A 19759-nucleotide genomic window follows, 5' to 3' on the forward strand; every position below is an offset into this window, starting at 1 on the left:
GCCACGTGCAATATCACGGGGTCCCCAGCGGCGGGACTCCCACGATCAGGCATCTTATCCCTTATCCTTTGGATAGGGGATAAGATGTCTAAGCACCGGAGTACCCCTTTAAGCTTCCAAATCTGCATGTAAAAACCTGAACACACCTGTAGGCTAGGATTCCACTGAGGTTTTGTTCTGGTGTTTAAAAAAACATTTTTCCTGCATTTTGGCGGTTTTTTTTCTGGCGTTTTGCCCTTTGTGGGGAAATGGGCTATTTTGCTTCCCACTGGGTGGTTCAACTAATTTCCTTGGGTACCAGGAAAAAAGGGATGCAGTCGAGATGCTGTTATTTGTAATAATTTTTTCTAACAAAATCTTCATTTATTTTTATGCAGGGACCAATTTTTGGAGCGGGAAGGGACAAACAAATACACAACAAACAAATAAAAACAAATCACCGATCAGTCATTCTTCATACATTCTTCAGTCTTTCAACTGTTTTAACCTTATCACATCCATTCACACAGTATTTTACCTCCATTTTCAATGTTCATTCTGGCTGAGTCTCAAATCCCTTCCCGCTCCCGAAAAATTGATCCCTGCATAAAAATGTAATAAAAATTACACATTCGTTAGATACAAATTACATTATCCCTACTGTATCCTTTTTTTTTCTTTCTGGTACCAAACTAAATTAGTTAAAGCCACCCGGGCATCCCTTTTCCTCCATGGAAAGTTAAAAAAAAAAAAAAGTAGCACGGAAAACACCAAATGTAAAAACCCACATGGTGTTTTTATGGCATTTTTTCACTCCCATAGACTTTGATCGGAAAAAAAACACCAAGATTGCAGAAAAAAGGGAGTGAAAAAAGGGAGTGAAAAAACGTCAAAAGGAAAAATGGCACGTGGATATGGCATTTTGCAGTTGCCTATTGACTTGCAGCTAAAATCTGGCTGCAGTGTTTTTCACAGAAAATTTTAATAAACTATATTATCTTATCGTTTATGATTGGCAAAAACGCAGCAAAAAATGTCCAATCTGCTGCACAGCATTTTGATTCAGTGTCCAAATCAGCGTGGACATGACCTTCTAGAACTTACCCATCATGTGACACCACTGCTCTGTAAATATATATAACTTACATGAGTGACCTCACTAGTCGACAGCTGTTCAGGAGTATATTGGGAATGTTCAGTATATGGAATATATGTAATGGGATGATTGTTGCATCTATTGCATTGTTATATTATGTACTAGTTTTTTAATCTGTGCCTCTTTAACCCTTGCTCTACAGGAGGACTCCACTGGAGAGATAAGCTTCTACATGAAGGGGGCAGATGTAGTGATGGCCGGGATTGTGCAGTATAATGACTGGCTGGAGGAGGAGGTAGGTGTCCTGGAGAAGCAAAATTGTTGTGTTTAAGGCTTCTTTCACACTGCCGTTACCACATGGCAGTGTGACGGCCATCGGGGGAGCCCGGGGGAATTGCGGGCAAAAAATTACTTTATGTGCCGTCTTTTTTTCCTGCTACAAAATAGAGGGTCCTGGAGAATCCCATTATAGTAAATGGGATCCATCAGTACCCATTATTGCCTGTTGTGCCCCGTCCCAATAACGGACGTTAAAGGCTGAAAAAAAAAAAAGAACCTAACGGCCGTTTAAGGATGAGGCACAGCGGAAGTGTGAAAGTAGCCTTACATGTATCCACCAACCAAACCTGTATAGTATTAAATTACAGAAATTCAAATCTTTATATTAACTAATTTAATGGTCCAGCTCTGTCAGTCATTGCAGAATAAGAAATTGGGTAACTTTCCTATAGTCTTTGGCCTCCATTTTCAATGTAATTGTGCCCGTTATGGAGGGTAAACCAAAAATTCCAAAAATCATCACAAATAAATACATGCACTAAAATTTGCCCAAAATTATACTTTTTATGCTGCAATTCTCAAAGGTTAAAAATAATGTGAAAAATTTGGTGTAGTCTCACACTGTGACATTTTGTTGGATTTTGGTTAGTGAACTTTCAGCGTGAGTTAATCAACCAAAAAAAAATAAAAAAAATGTTTTGAAAAAACTGCGTAAACCCAACCTTAGACATATTTATCAAGTTGATGTATCCGTGCATATCATAAAACATTGCATCAAAGGTCTATTGGCCATCCAAAAGCTGTAGCAGCATAACAAAAAACAAGACCCTTGCATACCAACCAAAAGATGAATAAAGTATGGTGGGCAGTGTGGGGTCCGAGATCATGCCACTCCGACAGGTGTTTCAGTACACTGCCTTCATCCAGGGGTTCTTCCATATTGTCAATGTACCACTTATGTATACGTTGCAGTACTGTTTGGTCTTGGTAATGACTTATTTAAATGAACTGGGTTATTAGGATTATTTATAATAATGAGATTTTTTACAAGGCTAATACAAGTGATTTCTTGGTTTGTTTTCAGAAATAAGGGAAGAGTACAGTTTGCATTTATAACGTAAGGGTCCCTTCGAGTTTGCAGCGATTTTTCCAATGTGAGTTTGAGCTGCAACAATCTTTCCACTGTGGATTCTCTGCAGCAGAAAATATGCAGCAGATTGCCTTGGCTCAAACTCGCAGCAGGAAACTTGCATCTAAACCTGGACGTGTGAATTAACCCTAAGGGCACGTTAACATGTGCGTATTTTGTTGCAGACTTTCTGCAGATTACAGCAAAATACGCACATGTGAATGAACTCTAAGGGTGTGTTCACAGGATGATAACTTGCGGTGGATTTCTCATTGTGGGCGTTCTGCTGAGAGTTCTGCTACCATTCACTTTAATGGGTCAACGGAAAATCCACAATAGACTGTTATAAACGTGTGGACAAACCCTAAGGGAGGACATTTTATGTGTAGCAAGAGCTGCCAAATGAATCGGCGCTATGACCGTGTGGACCTGCACCATCCCCATTGATGTCAATGCAGTCTGCGTGTTATTCCGCCAACAGAATAAACATGTTAATTCTTTCGATGGAGTCCGGAATTTGTTTTTCCAGTTTGATTTCAGCAGTGAGCACTGTGCAGCATAAACCCATTGAAGGCAATGAAAGGCGGGTGCACCGCAATCTCCGCACAGGATTTCTCCATGTGGAAATTCCATTGTCTGCATGGGCCCACACGGCTATCCAAGGGTGTCTGCAGCTATTGGCAGAAAATGAAGATCCCTTGAAAGGAGCTGAGTTGTAATACCTGAGATGAGGTGTGGTGCTGTTTTTGGGAAAAAAAACTGCTATATTTTTCTAATGTTAGATAACTCCTTTTAAAGGGGTTTTCTATTTGATAAAGTTTTGGTATATTATCACTTTAATGATTGGTGGGGGAAATCCTTATGTGCAAAGCTGCAGTGACCTGTACAAGCAGGTGGCTAGGGCCACTGTGCAGGGAGAAACAGTGAAAGAGTCACATGCTATGGCCCCTTCATTCTCAGGATTGGTGCAAGGTCTTAGAAGTCAAATGCCCGCTAATCATAAACCGAAGGCTAGAGATGAGCGAACTTACAGTATATTCGATTCGTCACAAACTTCTCGGCTCGGCAGTTGATGACTTATCCTGCGTAAATTAGTTCAGCCTTCAGGTGCTCCGGTGGGCTGGAAAAGGTGGATACATTCCTAGGAAAGAGTCTCCTAGGACTGTATCCACCTTTTCCAGCCCACCGGAGCACCTGAAAGCTGAACTAATTTATGCAGGAAAAGTCATCAACTGCCGAGCCGAGAAGTTTGTGATGAATCGAATTTACTGTAAGTTCGCTCATCTCTACCGAAGGTATATCCTAGCTACAGTATTTCTGATAAGGGATAGAAACAGACTATGGAGGAATGCTGTGCAAGTTGTGATGATAGAAATATTTGATACTCCGGAGAATCTATAACATTGGTCAGATTGATCAGTTCACCATCATATCACAATCTGGGCTCCCTGGTTATTTACCATTCCTTGTAGATCCTGTATCACTGGGTGTCTGTAATAAAACCCTCAGGCTGCTTTGACTGGAGATTTTTTCTTTCAGTGTGGTAATATGGCGAGAGAGGGACTTCGGGTTCTAGTGGTGGCAAAGAAGTGTCTAACTGAGGAACAGTATCAGGATTTTGAGGTGAGACTTTTCTGACATCTATTGAAAACCACATTGTACTTGTGCGATACTTAGAAGACACAAGAAGATCGCACTCACCCGGTAAATAAAACGTCCTCTTTATTCGATAACTTCTAAAACATTTCCAAATGGGGGTAGAGAGATGCGGTCAGCATAAGCCGACTGACCGGCCGAGGCCGGTCAGTCGGCTTATGCTGACCGCATCTCTCTACCCCCATTTGGAAATGTTTTAGAAGTTATCGAATAAAGAGGACGTTTTATTTACCGGGTGAGTGCGATCTTCTGTGTTTTCTAAGTATTGCATATGCTACAGTTTATGTTTGGATCTGCACCCCCCGGTCAGTCACTTTTCACACATCCCTGAGCCACGGAAAATCCTTCCATATAGCAGATTACCTCTATCCCATTAACCCCTAGCAGCCCAGCAATAGTCCCTGCCCAGCTTCTCTCAGCCTAGTCCATTGTACTTGTAGTTTTTATACTGCGCTCTTGTACTTGTAGTTTTTATACTGCGCTCTTGTACTTGTAGTTTTTATACTGCGCTCTTGTACTTGTAGTTTTTATACTGCGCTCTTGTACTTGTAGTTTTTATACTGCGCTCTTGTACTTGTAGTTTTTATACTGCGCTCTTGTACTTGTAGTTTTTATACTGCGCTCTTGTACTTGTAGTTTTTATACTGCGCTCTTGTACTTGTAGTTTTTATACTGCGCTCTTGTACTTGTAGTTTTTATACTGCGCTCTTTTCAAGAGACATAAATGTGCACAATGTAAGATATATGAAATAATAACTCTACAATGAGTGCTTGTGTTCTGTGGTTTTGGTTTGGGATATAAACCCATTTTCTGTTCTGGTCAGTCTAATACTTTCATGGCATTTCTGACCAGGCACGGTATGTACAAGCAAAGCTCAGCGTCCACGACCGCTCACTGAAAGTGGCCACGGTGATCGAGAGCCTGGAAATGGAGATGGAACTGCTCTGTCTGACGGGGGTGGAAGATCAACTGCAGGTTGATGTCCGACCCACCCTAGAGACTTTGAGAAATGCTGGAATGAAGGTATGGAAGGGGGGGTCAGGTCTAATCGCTCAAGTATTGGTTTTTTCTCTTAGATGCCAGTTTTGTCTTTTTCATTCAACGATTGCCCTGAGTGTAACAAATGGCCACAAGTTTCAGCATTTGTCTCTTACTATAAATCTTTTTTCTACCTGGATTTCAAGGTGTATCAGGCAATGGAATGGAAATTTAGAGCGGTACTCCGCACCTAAACATCTTCTCCCCGATCCAAAGCTCCAGCAGTTAGGACCACCCAGCGTTCTCCGGGCCAGCATCGTGGCATTCTGAACACAGAGGCTTGGAGCTTCCGTGTTTGTCACACCATGCCCCCTCCATTCATGTTTATGGAAGGGGTGTACACAGCCATCACACTTCCTCCCATAGATATGAGTGGAGGGGGTGTGATGGCTGTGGTTGCCTGTCATCCAGCTCTGTGCACTGGATGTCTGGGGTGCTGTGCCAGAGATCAGGGGGGGGTCCCAGTGGCCGACCCCTGCGTTCAGACATCTTACCCTCTATGCTTTTGATAGGGGATAAGATGTTTAGGTAACCCTTTAATCTTTGGCTCGCATGGCTACATGTCACCTAAAACATTTATAGTCTTTGTCTTATATATGTTTTCATTTTTGCAAAAAGGTCTGGATGCTTACTGGAGACAAACTGGAGACTGCAACCTGCACTGCCAAAAATGCACATTTAGTGACCAGAAACCAGGACATCCACATCTTCCGGCCCGTGAGTAGCTGCTTATGGGGATGTGGGTTCCCATTACACTTATGTCGAGAAAGGATTTTTTTAAGCTTTAGGAAATGAAAGAAGCTCCCATGGCTGCAGATTCACATATAGTAAGCTGTCTTATCATTACAGGTAACTAATCGTGGGGAGGCCCATCTAGAGCTAAATGCATTTAGAAGAAAACATGACTGCGCTCTGGTTATATCAGGGGACTCTCTAGAGGTATTTCCAAATAGTGTACAGTATAAAGTATCTGTCTTTTTTTGTTTTAAGTAAACTGCAATGCAATTCAAATATGTTGAAAAAGTCTTCAAAGCGTGCTACATAATAGTAACTGCATGTAATACACAGAAAAATAGCAGTGGCATGAGATTCTTATTATTATTGCACTTAGAACCCCATAATTGGAAAGTGAAAACAGAATGTTAAAAATCTTTGCTAATTTATTGAAAAGGAGAAATAAAAATATTAAATTGACTTAAGTATTTAGACCCTTTACTAAAGCACTTTTGGTAGTGATTACAGCCTCCAGTCTGGTGGTATGATGCCACAAGGTTTACACACCCGGATTTTGGGATTTTCAGTCAAGTCAAGTGAAGTCAGTCAAGGTGTAGAAACTCAAAGAATCAAAATTTCAAGTGTCACAGCAAAGGGTCTGAATATATATGTCTATGTGAAATTGTAGTTTTTCCGATTCAATAAATGTGCAATAAATTTTAAAATTCATTTTTTTGCACTCATTATAGGGTATTGAATGCAGATTTATTGGGGAAATCTTGATTAAATTTAAATTTTAGCACAAGGCCTTAACAAAAGGTGAAAGGGACTAAAAATTTTCTGAATTCATCAAAAGTTCAAAGCAATTACTTATCCTCAGCCATAGGGGGAGGGGTCGGCTATAGCTCAGGGGTGGCCAAACTGCTCAACATTAGAGCCACACTTGATAGATTTCAGATGTTTGAGAGCCACAAGACATGTATTTACATAATTTTTTTTTAAATACAAGTAGTAGTAATCATATGTAGTATGCAACTACATAATAAATTATATAAATGTTATTATTAGTTAATAATCACAACATTTTTTTTTGTTCTGAGAATGCTCAGAAGTAAAAACGGATCAAAAAACGGACTGAAAAATGGATGCAAACGGATGACATTAAAGACTCATCCGTTTCCATAGACTTCAATGTTAAATTTACTGTATGCATTTTTTCTTCCGCACTTTTGACGGGAGAAAAAATACTGCATGCACCATCTTTTCTTCCGTAAAAAAACAAAAAACGGAAATGAGCGCAGAAGGGTGCAAACGGATCCCATTGACATCAATGTGATTATTTTACAACCATTTGTAATCCGTTTACAAGCAGCAACAACAGAACCTAAACGGGGAAAAAAAACTGGGACAGATGCCGTGCAAATGCAACTTGTGGTGGTGTTTTATTTTTTATGTAGTGCTAAAAGGAATGTTTGTGATACTACAAAAACATGGCTGATCTATTCCATTAACAGCACTACTTTTATCTGTGGTCACGTCTGCGACTGCATATGCATACTGGACATAAGCCATTTACAGGTGTAGTGCTGTTTTAGGCAAAAGGCAGCCACATTTCCAGGATGCCCTAATGAGGGCTAAATGTCTTGCAAAAACTCAACTGTGTATGTTCAGCGCCATCCTATAGATCAGCTATAGAACTTAGATGACGAGGAATAGATGTATCATCAGCGCTCACCGGCAAATATTATTAACCATCAACAAACTGGTTTCAGCATTTTATTTGAACTACACGTTTTGAGTTTGAATCCTCACTTTGAGTTCAACCTCTGGAAATGCCTAGTCCAAATAAAATACTTTATTATTTTTAATACAGTGTAGGAGATACAGAGATCGGCACTGATTTCTGATGGTGATAAACAAAGCAAGCAAAGCTTAGTGTGGAGACATGGAGCCACAGGTGTATGCACAAGAACAGTGGTGCTCATTCTTAATAGCAATACTAGTCAATCCAAACAAATAGAATAGAGATAGAAGGCACTCACGATTCCGATGGCATGCAATATTCTTTGTTGAAGGTGCATAAAAACTTCCAATAGCGGGACGCCGGACCGGGATCAAGCAGGTGCCATGGTTATAGCCATATTGTATGGCTATAACCATGGCACCTGCTTGATCCCGGCCCGGGTCCCACTATTGGAAGTTTTTATGCACCTTCAATAAAGAATATTGCATGCCATCGGAATCGTGAGTGCCTTCTATCTCTATTCTATTTGTTTATTATTTTTAAACCTGTCCACTGACACTTAAGGGGGTATTCCGGGAATCAAAAAACAGGCCTTTTTTTCTTTCAAAGACAGCGCCCTCCTTATCTCCAGTTTGGGTGTGGTTCTGCATCTCAGCTCCGTGGAAGTGAATGGAGCCAAGTCGTAATACCACATCCAAAGTGGAAACAAGGAGGGCGCTGTATTAGAAAGAAAAAAAGGCCTGTTTTTTTCATTCCTGGAATACCCCTTTAATGATATTTACTGCTGAGTGTTGCCGATACATCAAACTCTTCAGTGTTCCCTTGGAATTCTTTTCCTCATATTCCATTACAGTAGTTCTTATTTTACTCTTCTCCACTAGGACAGACCAGTGTATTGTCTCTGCTTACTCTTGTTTTCCTGTGAACCAGGTGTGTCTGAAGTATTACGAGTACGAGTTCATGGAGTTGGCTTGTCAGTGTCCGGCTGTGGTTTGCTGCCGCTGCGCCCCCACTCAGAAAGCTCAGATTGTGCGCCTCCTGCAGGAACGGACAGGAAAACTTACCTGTGCTGTAGGTACGAGAATGACTCCAGGTGTAGCATCTGTAGCTGTATTCTCCCCTGTGTGGTCCAACAAAGGTTAAGTTATTGCAAAAAACTTTATTCGAACTAATAGCATCCACAGGATAAAGCCTCATAATTACAAGAAAGACACTGGGGTATTTATGAAGCCTTTTACCTAGGTTTTCCTGGGTAAATTTGATGCAAGACTTTCTGTGCGGCTTTTTATTTACATGCATTTTTTTTTTTTTTTTTTTGACTGTGGGAGACATGCTTTGAGTTGACTTTTTGCAGTGGTCAGGATTTTATGAAACTGCTACTTTTTCAAAAAGTCTCAAACATTGGCGTAAAGCACCCAAAAGGGTGAAAACCACCACCATATCAAAAAAAAGCATACAAACTAACTGTGGGCAGCATTATTAAAAAGTTGCATAATTGTCACAGGGGTTATAAAGTCTCACAAAAATACCATACAAACTGGAGTACCGATGTAAGAATTGTGATCAGCACCATATTTAATCACATGTCCTGCACCATGTAATAAATTTGGTGCAGGTACACAGTTACCACCACATCAATTAATGGAGTAAAAAGAAGCTCACTTACTCCACTTTTCATGAATACCCCCACTGACTATACTGGTGTTTTATGTCTGTATACAAGTGTGAAGCTGCAGTTAAACAACCTGTGGATGCAATGTGCTGACTGAGATCTAATACTTTTCACAGCTGTAGAAACTTATACAATTTAACCCAGTTTACTTATAGGGGTACTCCAGTGCTAGAAATTTTATCCCCTATCCAAAGGATAGGGGATAAGATATCTGATCGCTGGGGTCCCTCGCGATCTCCTGCAGCACCCAGCTTTCTAAACAAATGCCGAGTTCCTGCGGCAGTGGTCGTGATGCCACGGCCACACCCCCTCCATTCATGTCCTTCCATAGACATGAATGGATTGGGTGTGGCGTGGTCATGAGGGGGCGGGGGCGTGGCCGTGATGTCACGATCATGGCCTCCGGCTCCGAGCATTCTGAACAAAATGTTCAAAATACTGGAGCACCGGAATACCCCTTTAACACTCTGTGAGCTAAACAGTCTGCCTTAATGAAGTGGAACAAACTGGCTTGCGTAGAATGGATACAATTGTAGAAACACATCAGTTACGAGATGTACCAATAAAGTTCAGACTCTGAATGTAAACGATAATGTTTCCATTCATTAACAGACAACATAGATCTTGAAGTTAGTGAGAAACTGAAATGTAAAATATATTAAAAGGTTGCAGACATTTTCACTCTGAAAAAAGCAAATACAGTACTGAACTCTCTCACATTGTATTATAGTCAGCAGACCCCACCCAGGAGCTGTTCTCCCTGTTGAATTCTTAAAGTAGCTGATTACTGGGACCAACAGGCCCCTTCCATATATCTCGATGGGAGTGATAAGTGGTGGAGTGACCTAAAGCTTATACCCTATCCATTATATATATCCTTTAATAATATGGCCACTGTACTCTAGTTCATCTCTCCTCATATCTACCCGGTTTGTCTTCCAGGCGATGGTGGGAATGACGTTAGCATGATTCAGGAAGCAGATTGTGGTGTTGGTGTTGAAGGGAAGGTGAGATATTTTTGGATTTCTCTATCTGTCTCCTATATTGTGTCCTCTATAAATCCCCTTCTCAAGCTGCTTTTATTAAGAATCGTACTATGTTTTACACATTGCGCATGTACTATGTTTTACACATCTTTTTCAGCGTAACACAGTAATAATGGAGGTGGCCATACATATGTGTGTGTTGGCCCAGTACGGGATGGTGTGTCCCCATAATTCTCTGTCAGGCAGAGTCTCTCCATGTCCCCATGGCCCCCTTTATGTGTTATCCCCTATGTACATAAGTTGTATAATAAAATGTACAGTTTTTTTTAAATAGCTGTTACCATGTGATTGTTGCCCAGGAGGCACTAGTGACCAGGTGACCCCCCCCCCCAAGTGACCTATGGGCTCCTTGCATAGCACCCCTATGAAACCAGGGGTGGAGCTACAATCTCTCTCTTAGATCATTGCTATTCCTGATGAGGTCCAGTGCAGTCATCTCAGAGTGTGTCCAGAGCATTGGAGGCCTCAATAAAGTCTGCAGCCACAGGCCAGCTCCAGTAAGCTCAAAGTAATCTTTATGTCAATTGTCAAGTAAATCAAGTCAAGTCTTCTATATAGTCACTCTGGCCTGCATTAAAGTGCCTCTACATACTGCAAGTCCCAGCAAGCCTGCGTCACTGGTCACCTCCTTGGGATATTAGCTATACTGCATAGACTGTGTCATCTGTCCACCCTCAGTAAAGCTACTGTTGTCCATAACTTGCCCCCCTTGCCTAGCCCAGGACCCGGGGTATTACCTTCAGGTGGTCAAGGCTAAACCACGCCCTGGTGTCATGACAAGAAGGGGTTAATAACATCTGCCCCTAAGGTTATAACAGCTACCCTGCATTGCACCCCGCTACCACAACTTTTGGCATCACAAACAGGATATGGGTGTGCGCCATATGCCACAAGTCCTCCCCTCTAGTCTGAAAAGTGTCCAATGCTGTTTGCTAAAATCGCATGCCGTTGTGACAGAAGTTTGCACCAGAAAGTGTACGGGACTTTGTCATCGAGAAGTGTTTTACTAGTGGCGCTTGTGAAATAGAGGGGGAGGTGAAGGAAAGACTGTTTGCTGCTGTACAGTGTAAAGAGTCGGTACCTGAAAGGGTTAAATTGGTCCGGTGTTTCCGCACGGGCGGTCGCAGCTCCATCTCGTCAGTCTCTAGCGGTGATGCCTCTTCAGTGTTGCGAGGATGAACCAAAGATCTGCCCTGTGTTGCACAGGGGAAGACTTTACCGGCCGAACCAAAACAGGAAGTTCCCTGGGCGCAGCCATATTGGAGGTTCCAGCGGCTGCTTCCGGCTCTGCTGTCTACTACCCGGTAACCGCTAAAGCGCAGACTCTGCAAATACCTACGGGCATCAGAATCCAGTCTCCAGTGCCGATAACTACCCACGTTAACCCCTAGTGCCCAACAGTATTTCCAGGTACCTGTAAAATAGAGGGGGAGCGCCCCCCCAAAGTGCTCCCACCAGCCAAGACTAGACTGCTGCAGCACCTCAACCAGCATCTTAAAAAAAAAAAAAAAGCGCACTCAATTCTTCTTAAAGTGACAGCGCACTCAAAAAGTCTACAGGATGTCGGCACCCAGCTCTCCGGATCAACCAGGCGACAGTGCCCCTTCATCTCCAGCAACTGGATTATCTGCTGCCCCAGTGGCCAGAATGTTATCAGTCCTGCCTGCAGTCCACATCAACAACCTGGGTGTCCCAGCGTCAGCACCTGTATTCATGGGGAACCCTGTCCTCCCTACCTACAATGGAGACCCCTTCACCCTGAGGGATTTCAAGGAAAGGATCCAGAGTCTGTTTGCCTTTTACTCTTTCCCTCCTAATCAACAGGTGCTATTGTTCACAGGACAACTACAGGGATCAGCACTAGAAGAAGTCCTCACCTGGCCAGCCTCCGAGAAGGCAACTGCAGAGCAGATCTTTGAAGGCCTGTACCAGGTATTTGAGTCACATTCTCCGTCAGAGGTATGTCTCCGGCTGTATGAAAGGCAACAGAAGCCAGGTGAGACTTTAAGAGCTTATGCCGTAGCCCTACAGAATGCCCTAGAGACTGTACAAAAACTAGATGGTATATCTCCAGGGCAGGGCACCAAGGTGTTAATGGACAGATTTATCGATGGGGCTCATAATAAGTGGGACAAAGCCCAGTCCAAAACCCTAATTTGTCCTTCCCCGCTTTTAAGAGACTGGCAATTCAAGTGATTGAGTCCGGGACTGAGTTAGAGGAAGTTTGTACCCCTGTCCAAGAGCCACTAGGGTCGGTAGTTAGGCCCACACCACCACCATCACTGGCCCCCACCACAGCATCATCTGCTTTGCCAGTCACCACAGCCTCTAACCTACAAAGTGTTAAACTGGACATTGAACAGTTGACTAAGGTGGTGAAGGAGCTTGCCACCAAGGCCGCTCCACCTGACCTTGAACAGCCCCCACATAGGAAACCTGTCCCTGTTCCTGCCCCCTGCAGTTTCAACTCTCCGCCCAATAGGCCCTCGGGGACTCAAAGGCCCTTTTCTACTTACTGCAATAAGTCAGGACATTGGAAGATGCTGACCGTCCTCAGGAAAACAATCACCAGGTCCAAACCCCGAATGACCTAAGTCAGGACTTGTACTTTATGTCGCCTTCTATACCTATGTAAAAATTATTGTAGAGGGTGTACAGTTGGAGGCGCTGATAGATACAGAGTCACAAGTGTCTACCATACCTAAAAATGTTTTCTATCAGCAATGGGATGCTAGTTTATTGTGTGAGCCTGATGATGTTGAATTTAGAGTAGTGGCTGGAAACGGGCAACCAATACCCAGACATGGATACTGGATGCCAACTATTCAGTTGGGAAAGCATGTACTTATCGGGCAGGGAGTGATTGTAACTAATGTGTCAGATAAGGGGTCTGCTGAGTTTATAATGGGGATGAACATTATGAAAAACTATTTTGCTGAAATAGTCGATTCCTTGCATGCCTCTCTCCCCTACATGTCCCCTTCAAGCCAGTGGGCTGTGCAGCACCCCTTGAAAGTTCTACAGGTGGAGCAGAAGTTCGCCAACAAGCAAGGTGAAACAAGTGCGAGTACAAGACATCAGGCTGGTGACCTTGCAACCCAACACACAGACCATCATCAGGTGCCGTGCCCTTCCTGGAATAAGAAACAAGGACTATCAAGCCCTGCTGGAGCCTATGCAACTGGAAGATCAGTCTCTTGTCCGAGCTGCGAGAAGCTTTGTCACAGTTACCAACGGGAGAGTCCCAGTCCGGTTAGTTAATCTGTCTGCTGCTACTGTGTTACCTAAATACACCCCAGTCGCCCAGCTGTATCTCATAGAGTCAAGGGACATCCTAACAGAACGCAAGGTGGCTCGACAGCGTGCGGCCCAAGTGGATGAAGGATCCGGTACGAGTTCTCCTGAGCCCTGGTGGGTGCAACTCCAAGTAGGAGAGGATACTACCCCCAAGGGATCAAGTCAAGGGAGTCGTCAACATCACCAAAAGGTACCATGAGGCTTTTAGTAAACACTCTACAGACTTTGGACATACGTCCATGATCCAACACAGAATCCTCACTGGCGTCAGCCCACCTATTAAAGAAAGGCATCGTCCGGTCGCGCCAGGCATGTATCAGACTGTCAAGAAGATGCTGGCCGACATGAAAGAGGTGGACGTCATTCAAGAAAGTCAGAGGCCGTGGGCGGCACCCCTTGTTCTGGTCAAGAAAAAAGACGGAACTAACCGCTTTTGTGTTGACTACAGGAAGTTGAACAATGCCACACATAAGGATGCTTATCCTGAATCGAAGATTCACTCGCAGCCCTCGGGTCGGCTGCTTACTTCTCCACCCTGGACTTAACCAGTGGATATTGTCAGGTGCCTGTTCGAGTTTAAAAGTATGTCATTTGGGCTATGTAATGCCCCTGCTATATACCAGCATCTGATGGAACGGTGCCTGGGCCATCTGAATTTTCAGTGTCCTATTGTACCTGGACGATGTCATTGTGTATTCCAAGTCCTACCAAGAGCATGTCAGTCATCTGTCAGACGTCTTCCAAGTCCTGATCAAACATGGGTTCAAGATTAAGCCGTCGAAGTGTCATTTGCTTAAACCCCAGGTACACTACCTAGGTCATGTTGTCAGCGCAGAGGGAGTCCAGTCCAATCCTGAAATGGTGGAGGTTGTCAAGAACTGGTCTACACCTGGCACTGTGAAAGATGTCAGAAGCTTCCTGGGATTTGCCGGCCACTTCCGCCGCTTCATTCCTCACTTTGCCCAGATTGCAGAACCCCTCACAGTGGTCCTGCGGGGTACGGCAAAGGAGAACTACAATGGAAGACTACCTGTTGAATGGGCCGAAGAGCAAGAGACAGCGTTCCTAGCTCTTAAACATCTGCCGACAGAACCACCCATCCTGTCGTATCCGGACTACAGTCAGCCATTCTGGCTATATACTGATGCCAGCTTCGAAGGTCTGGGAGCTGTCCTGTCCCGAGTGCAAGAAGGGCAAGAGCGTGTGATAGCCTATGCCAGTTGTAACCTGCGAGGAGCAGAAAAAAATGATGCAAACTACAGCTCCTTCAAGCTGCAACTTCTCGCCCTCGTATGGGCCGTGACTGAAAAGTTTAAGGACTACTTGGCTGCCACGCCATTCACTGTCTACATGGATAATAAGATAAGATAATAAGAAGATGTGAAGATGCCCCCATTTTACCAGAAGTTCATGAATCAGAATGTTGTGACCGCCCTTGAGGATGGTGAACCCAGGTCTGAGAAGGTCCAAGAAGACCTATACACCTGGAAGACAATACAAGACGAAAGTCGAGTCATGGGGGATCTGTTGGACTATCTTCTGATGAAAAAGGTACAAACCCGTCTATGACGCGCCCAGTGTGACTACGAGTTGAAATGTCTGTGGCGACAGAGGAAGCGACTGCTGTACCAAAATTCTTTTGGATCCGATCTTTGATGATCGACTTCATCAGATTCTGGTTCCCTGAAGAGACTCGGCGATGGTCCTCAACGCATATCATGATCAGTCGGGACACTTTGGAGTCCACAAGACCGAGGCTACAGTCAGGCAAAGATTCTACTGGATTGTGATGCGGAGCGACAATGAGAAATGGTGCAGTGAGTGTGCAGTCTGCAGCGTCACCAAGAATGTGCACAAGGATGCAAGAGCACCCCTCCATTCCATCCAGAGTGAAAAACCTAATCAGTTGGTCGAGCTAGACCATGTCAAATTGTCTCCTACCTGGTCTGGGTACACTTTTATGCTCTCACTATTGTGGATCCCTACTCCAAATGGGTTGTTGTGGTACCCGTTAAAGACCTCACAGCCAAGACAGCGGCCAAGATGTTCTTCCCCAATTGGGTGCAAACCCTTGGGTGTCCGCAGTCTGTCCTAACAGACCGTGGAATGGCCTTTGAGGCCCAACTCTTCCAGGAGCTGTGTCAGTTCCATGCCTGTAAGAATCTTCAGACTACAGCTTACCACCCTCAAGGGAACGGGCTCTGTGAGCGCATCAATCAAGTCTTCATCCACATGTTGCGAGCAGCTTCTGCATCCAAGCTTGAAGAGTGGCCCCGATTGTTGCCCGAATTTAAGATTTATAACTGCATGGTCCATTGTTCTACCGGATACACCCCTTTCTTCCTGATGATGGGACGGCATGGGCAGGCTCCATTCAATAACTCCCTGCAAGCCTCCATGGAGTGGGTCTCTGACCATCAAAGGAGGATCCAAGAAGCAAAAGAGATTGTTGGCAAAAAGATGGGCGAGGCTCAACAAAGACAACAACAAGATTATAACCGTCACGCTTCCGCCAAACCCCTCCAGCTAGGTGACAAAGTCTGGCTGCGGAAGTTCCCGAGACTCATAAACTGGACTCTATCTGGGAGACAGAACCATACAAAGTGACGGCCATACCCTATCCAGAATCTAACGTGTACGAGGTATGAAAACTTGGTTACGAGCTGCAAGTTGTCCATCGTAACCGGTCCTCCGCTCTCCAGGACTTGGCGTAGAGGACAACTCCATTTAAGAGGGGGAGTTTGTGGTGGCCCAGTACGGGATGGTGTGTCCCCGTACTTCTCCTGCCCTGTCAGGCAGAGTCTCTCCATGTCCCCAGGGCCCCCTTTTTTGTGTTGTCCCCTATGTACATAAGTTGTATAATAAAATGTACTGTTTCTTTAATAGCTGTTACTATGAGAGTGTTACTCAGGAGGTGCTAGAGACCAGGTGACCCCCCCCTATGGGCTCCTTGCATAGCACCCAACAAAACCAAGGGTGGAGCTACAAGCTCTCTCTTAGATTATTGCTATTCCTGCTGAGGTCCAGTGCAGTCATCTCACTGTGTCCAGAGCATTGGAGGCCTCAAGCCTAAAGTCTGCAGCCACAAGTTAGCTCAAGTATTCTCAAAGTCATCTTCATGTCAATTGTCAAGTAAGTCAAGTCAAGTCTTCTATATAGTCACCGTGGCCTGCACTAAAGTGTCTCTACATATTGCAAGTCCAAGCAAGCCTGCGAGGTCCCCCTGTGTCACTGGTCACCTCCTTGGGATTGGACTGTACTGCATAGACTGTGCCACCTGTCTACCCTCAGTAAAGCTACCATTGTCCGTAACTTGGCGTTGGTGTCTTCATTGCCCCCGTGCCTAGCCCAGGACATGAGAGCGGTATTACCTTCGGGTGGTTAAGGCTAAACCACGCCCTAGCGTCACGACAAGAAGGTGTTACATCTGCCCCTAGGGTTATAACAGCTACCCTGCATTGCATACAGCTACCACATTTGTCCTTGAAGAAGTTGTGTCTCAAATAACATTTATCACCTATCCACAGGATAGGTGATAAATGTAGGACAGGTGAGTGTTTAAGTGCTGGTACCTCGCCAAAAAAAAAATATATATATATATATATATATATATCTTGATGTCCCAAGTGTCCAGTCGGTGGGCCCTTTACATACTAGTAGGGGAGATTTATCAAAATATGTGCAAAGGAAAAGTTGCCCATAGCAACCAATCCGATTGCTACTTTCATTTTGCAGAGGCCTTGTTAAAAATGAAAGAAGCATGCTATGGGCAACTGGACAACTTTTGCTCTGGAGAGGTTTTGATAAATCTCCCCCACTGTGTCTTAGCTCTCTGTATTCAGGCTCCCAAACCTCTCTTCTTAGATCTAAGTGACTGCACTTGTGGTCACCTGATTGGATGATACAGCTGTCACTCAAAGCTGAAGGGGCAAGGAAAGCTCCCAATACAGAGAGCTCAGGGCACTTAATGTGAAGAGCCTGTCTCCGGAACAATAACCAAAGCTGCCATTTGCCCACAAGTTATATGTTGCACACAAGTGTGGTACTGTTTTTCGACGAATGCAGACACATTTTTCTAGTCCTACACAATCCCTTCTTAATACAGACACGTGACAGCAGTGGTACTGTGATTGGGGGATTTATAGGTAGTTACTAATGCTGTGGACTTTCAGTATTGAAGTGAATGGAAAGAAACGAGGCAAAGCCATGTCACACAACATATAGGGGGGAATTTATGAACCGTTTTACGCATTTTTTTTTGCTGATTTTTGAAACAGTGATTTTTTTCATTTAAGTGATTTTTTTCATTTACAAAGTGTTTAAAAAAAGAACATACCAAGATATGAATTTACTTGATATCGTGCAGCGGTCAGGAATTTATGCTGTGCGACCTTTTAGTTTGGTGCATCTTTTGGCACTAATACGCTAACTTAGGCACAAATCTACACCAGTCCTGACTTGGCTAACAAAACTGGCAGTGAACAGCATAATCAAAAAACATTTTGTCGCAAGGGTTAAGAAGTCGCACAAAAAGAGGGATCAGGATACAAAGTGGAGTACTGAAGTAAGAAATGTGATCAGCACCAGATTTATCACATGTCCTGCACCATGTAATAAATTTGGTGCAAGTACACAGTTTACATCAAACAAATTTATAGGGTAAAAAGAGGTTTACCTACTCCCCTCTTGAGGAATTCCCCCCATTATGTAGTGAAAAATAAATGAATAAAAAATATTAAAAACCTCTATACCCCAAAATTGCACATTGTAATGGAACTGTGCATTTTATTTAAAAGGTGATCTGTGTGAAAAATTGCACCTACATCTCCATTAAAGGAAAACTGTCATCTGTCCATCTAGCCCAATACACTGGGTTAAAGTGGGTACACAAGACACCGATTAGGGGTTAATGGGTTAAATACGTACCTGCACGCCGGAGATCTGTCCCCCCGAAGATCTTCCATCTTCCGTGAATTGCAGCTGGAGGTTGGCCCGCGGGCTCAATTTAAATATTCATTGTCGCTGGTCACGGGAGCGCTCAGTCGGCGCAGCGCACACAATTCACTGATGGAAGAAGATCATCGGAGGGACAGATCTCCGGAATGCAGGTAAGTAGTTAACACATTAACCCCTCATCGGTCTCCTGTTCATCCACACTATAACCCAGTGTATTGGGTTTAGTGTGGGTGAACAGATCACCATTTTCCTTTAAACCTTAGACTTAAAAGAAACCAATCATCAGATTGGCAACGCGTGATATATGGTAAAATCTGTATCTTCACCATCCCCAGGGGACGTTTTTTCCCCTAGGGATCAGAGGAAATTATGCTGATCAGTTATCGCGTGATCGGTAACACTGTGTCTGAACATACCTTGCAACTATGTAAACGAGTAATAAAATGCAGATTGTCACAGGACTTCTCCACACTGACAATTTCTCCTCGTACTCGTGAAGATGTTCAGATTTGTCAGCTGTCCCAACATGAATAACCATTCTAAAAATAAAAGGGATAAAATATGCATCTGATTAATTCTCAGCAAATAGACACTCTGTCATACAGACAAGATGCTGAGCAGATGTTACAGATGCTCCATTAAAGCGTTGCTGACATTTCTTAACATAAAGCTCTTAGCAACATGAGCACAATAAAGCTGAATGTAAATGTAATGTCACTAGAATAAGAGTCTGCTTCAAAAATGTATTTGCAGGGCACTTAAAGTTTATTTTTATTTTTTTTTGGGATGGGGCTATTCTGGCACATTGAGGGCTCATTCACACGGGCAGATCCACAATGTAATTTATGCTGCGGATCCCCCAACAATGGACCCTACAGTGCTGCCCCCTCTGTGCCTGCTCATAGCGGCATGCACGCGGCAACGCGCAAATCGCAGCGTGTCTGCCCATAGCGACGGATTGCCACTATGAGCAGGCACAGAGGGGGCAGCACTGTAGGGGCCATTGTCGGCGGATCCGCAGCGTAAAATACGCTGTGGATCCGCCCGTGTGAATGAGCCATGAGACTGCTACCTGGACTTAGCTTTTGCACTCCACCTGTATTGCAGGGGAATGCAACAATCTGCCACACTGAGGCTGGGCGAAAACAACAT

At 43.9% G+C, this 19759-nt stretch overlaps 1 protein-coding gene across 1 annotated transcript in view; it reads left to right on the forward strand.

Moving 5' to 3' along the window:
• The window catches only part of ATP9A (ATPase phospholipid transporting 9A (putative)), a 127734-nt gene that overhangs the window by 93468 nt on the left and 14507 nt on the right, over nucleotides 1-19759 (forward strand). The window contains exons 16-22 of the mRNA XM_056548366.1: nucleotides 1278-1370; nucleotides 4023-4106; nucleotides 4993-5163; nucleotides 5797-5895; nucleotides 6028-6117; nucleotides 8567-8711; nucleotides 10251-10315. Of these exons, the coding sequence (XP_056404341.1) occupies nucleotides 1278-1370; nucleotides 4023-4106; nucleotides 4993-5163; nucleotides 5797-5895; nucleotides 6028-6117; nucleotides 8567-8711; nucleotides 10251-10315 (747 nt within the window). The remainder of the gene's footprint in view (nucleotides 1-1277; nucleotides 1371-4022; nucleotides 4107-4992; nucleotides 5164-5796; nucleotides 5896-6027; nucleotides 6118-8566; nucleotides 8712-10250; nucleotides 10316-19759) is intronic.

The sequence above is a fragment of the Hyla sarda genome, chromosome 12 (genome assembly GCF_029499605.1).
Source record: "Hyla sarda isolate aHylSar1 chromosome 12, aHylSar1.hap1, whole genome shotgun sequence".
Classification (NCBI taxonomy): domain Eukaryota; kingdom Metazoa; phylum Chordata; class Amphibia; order Anura; family Hylidae; genus Hyla; species Hyla sarda.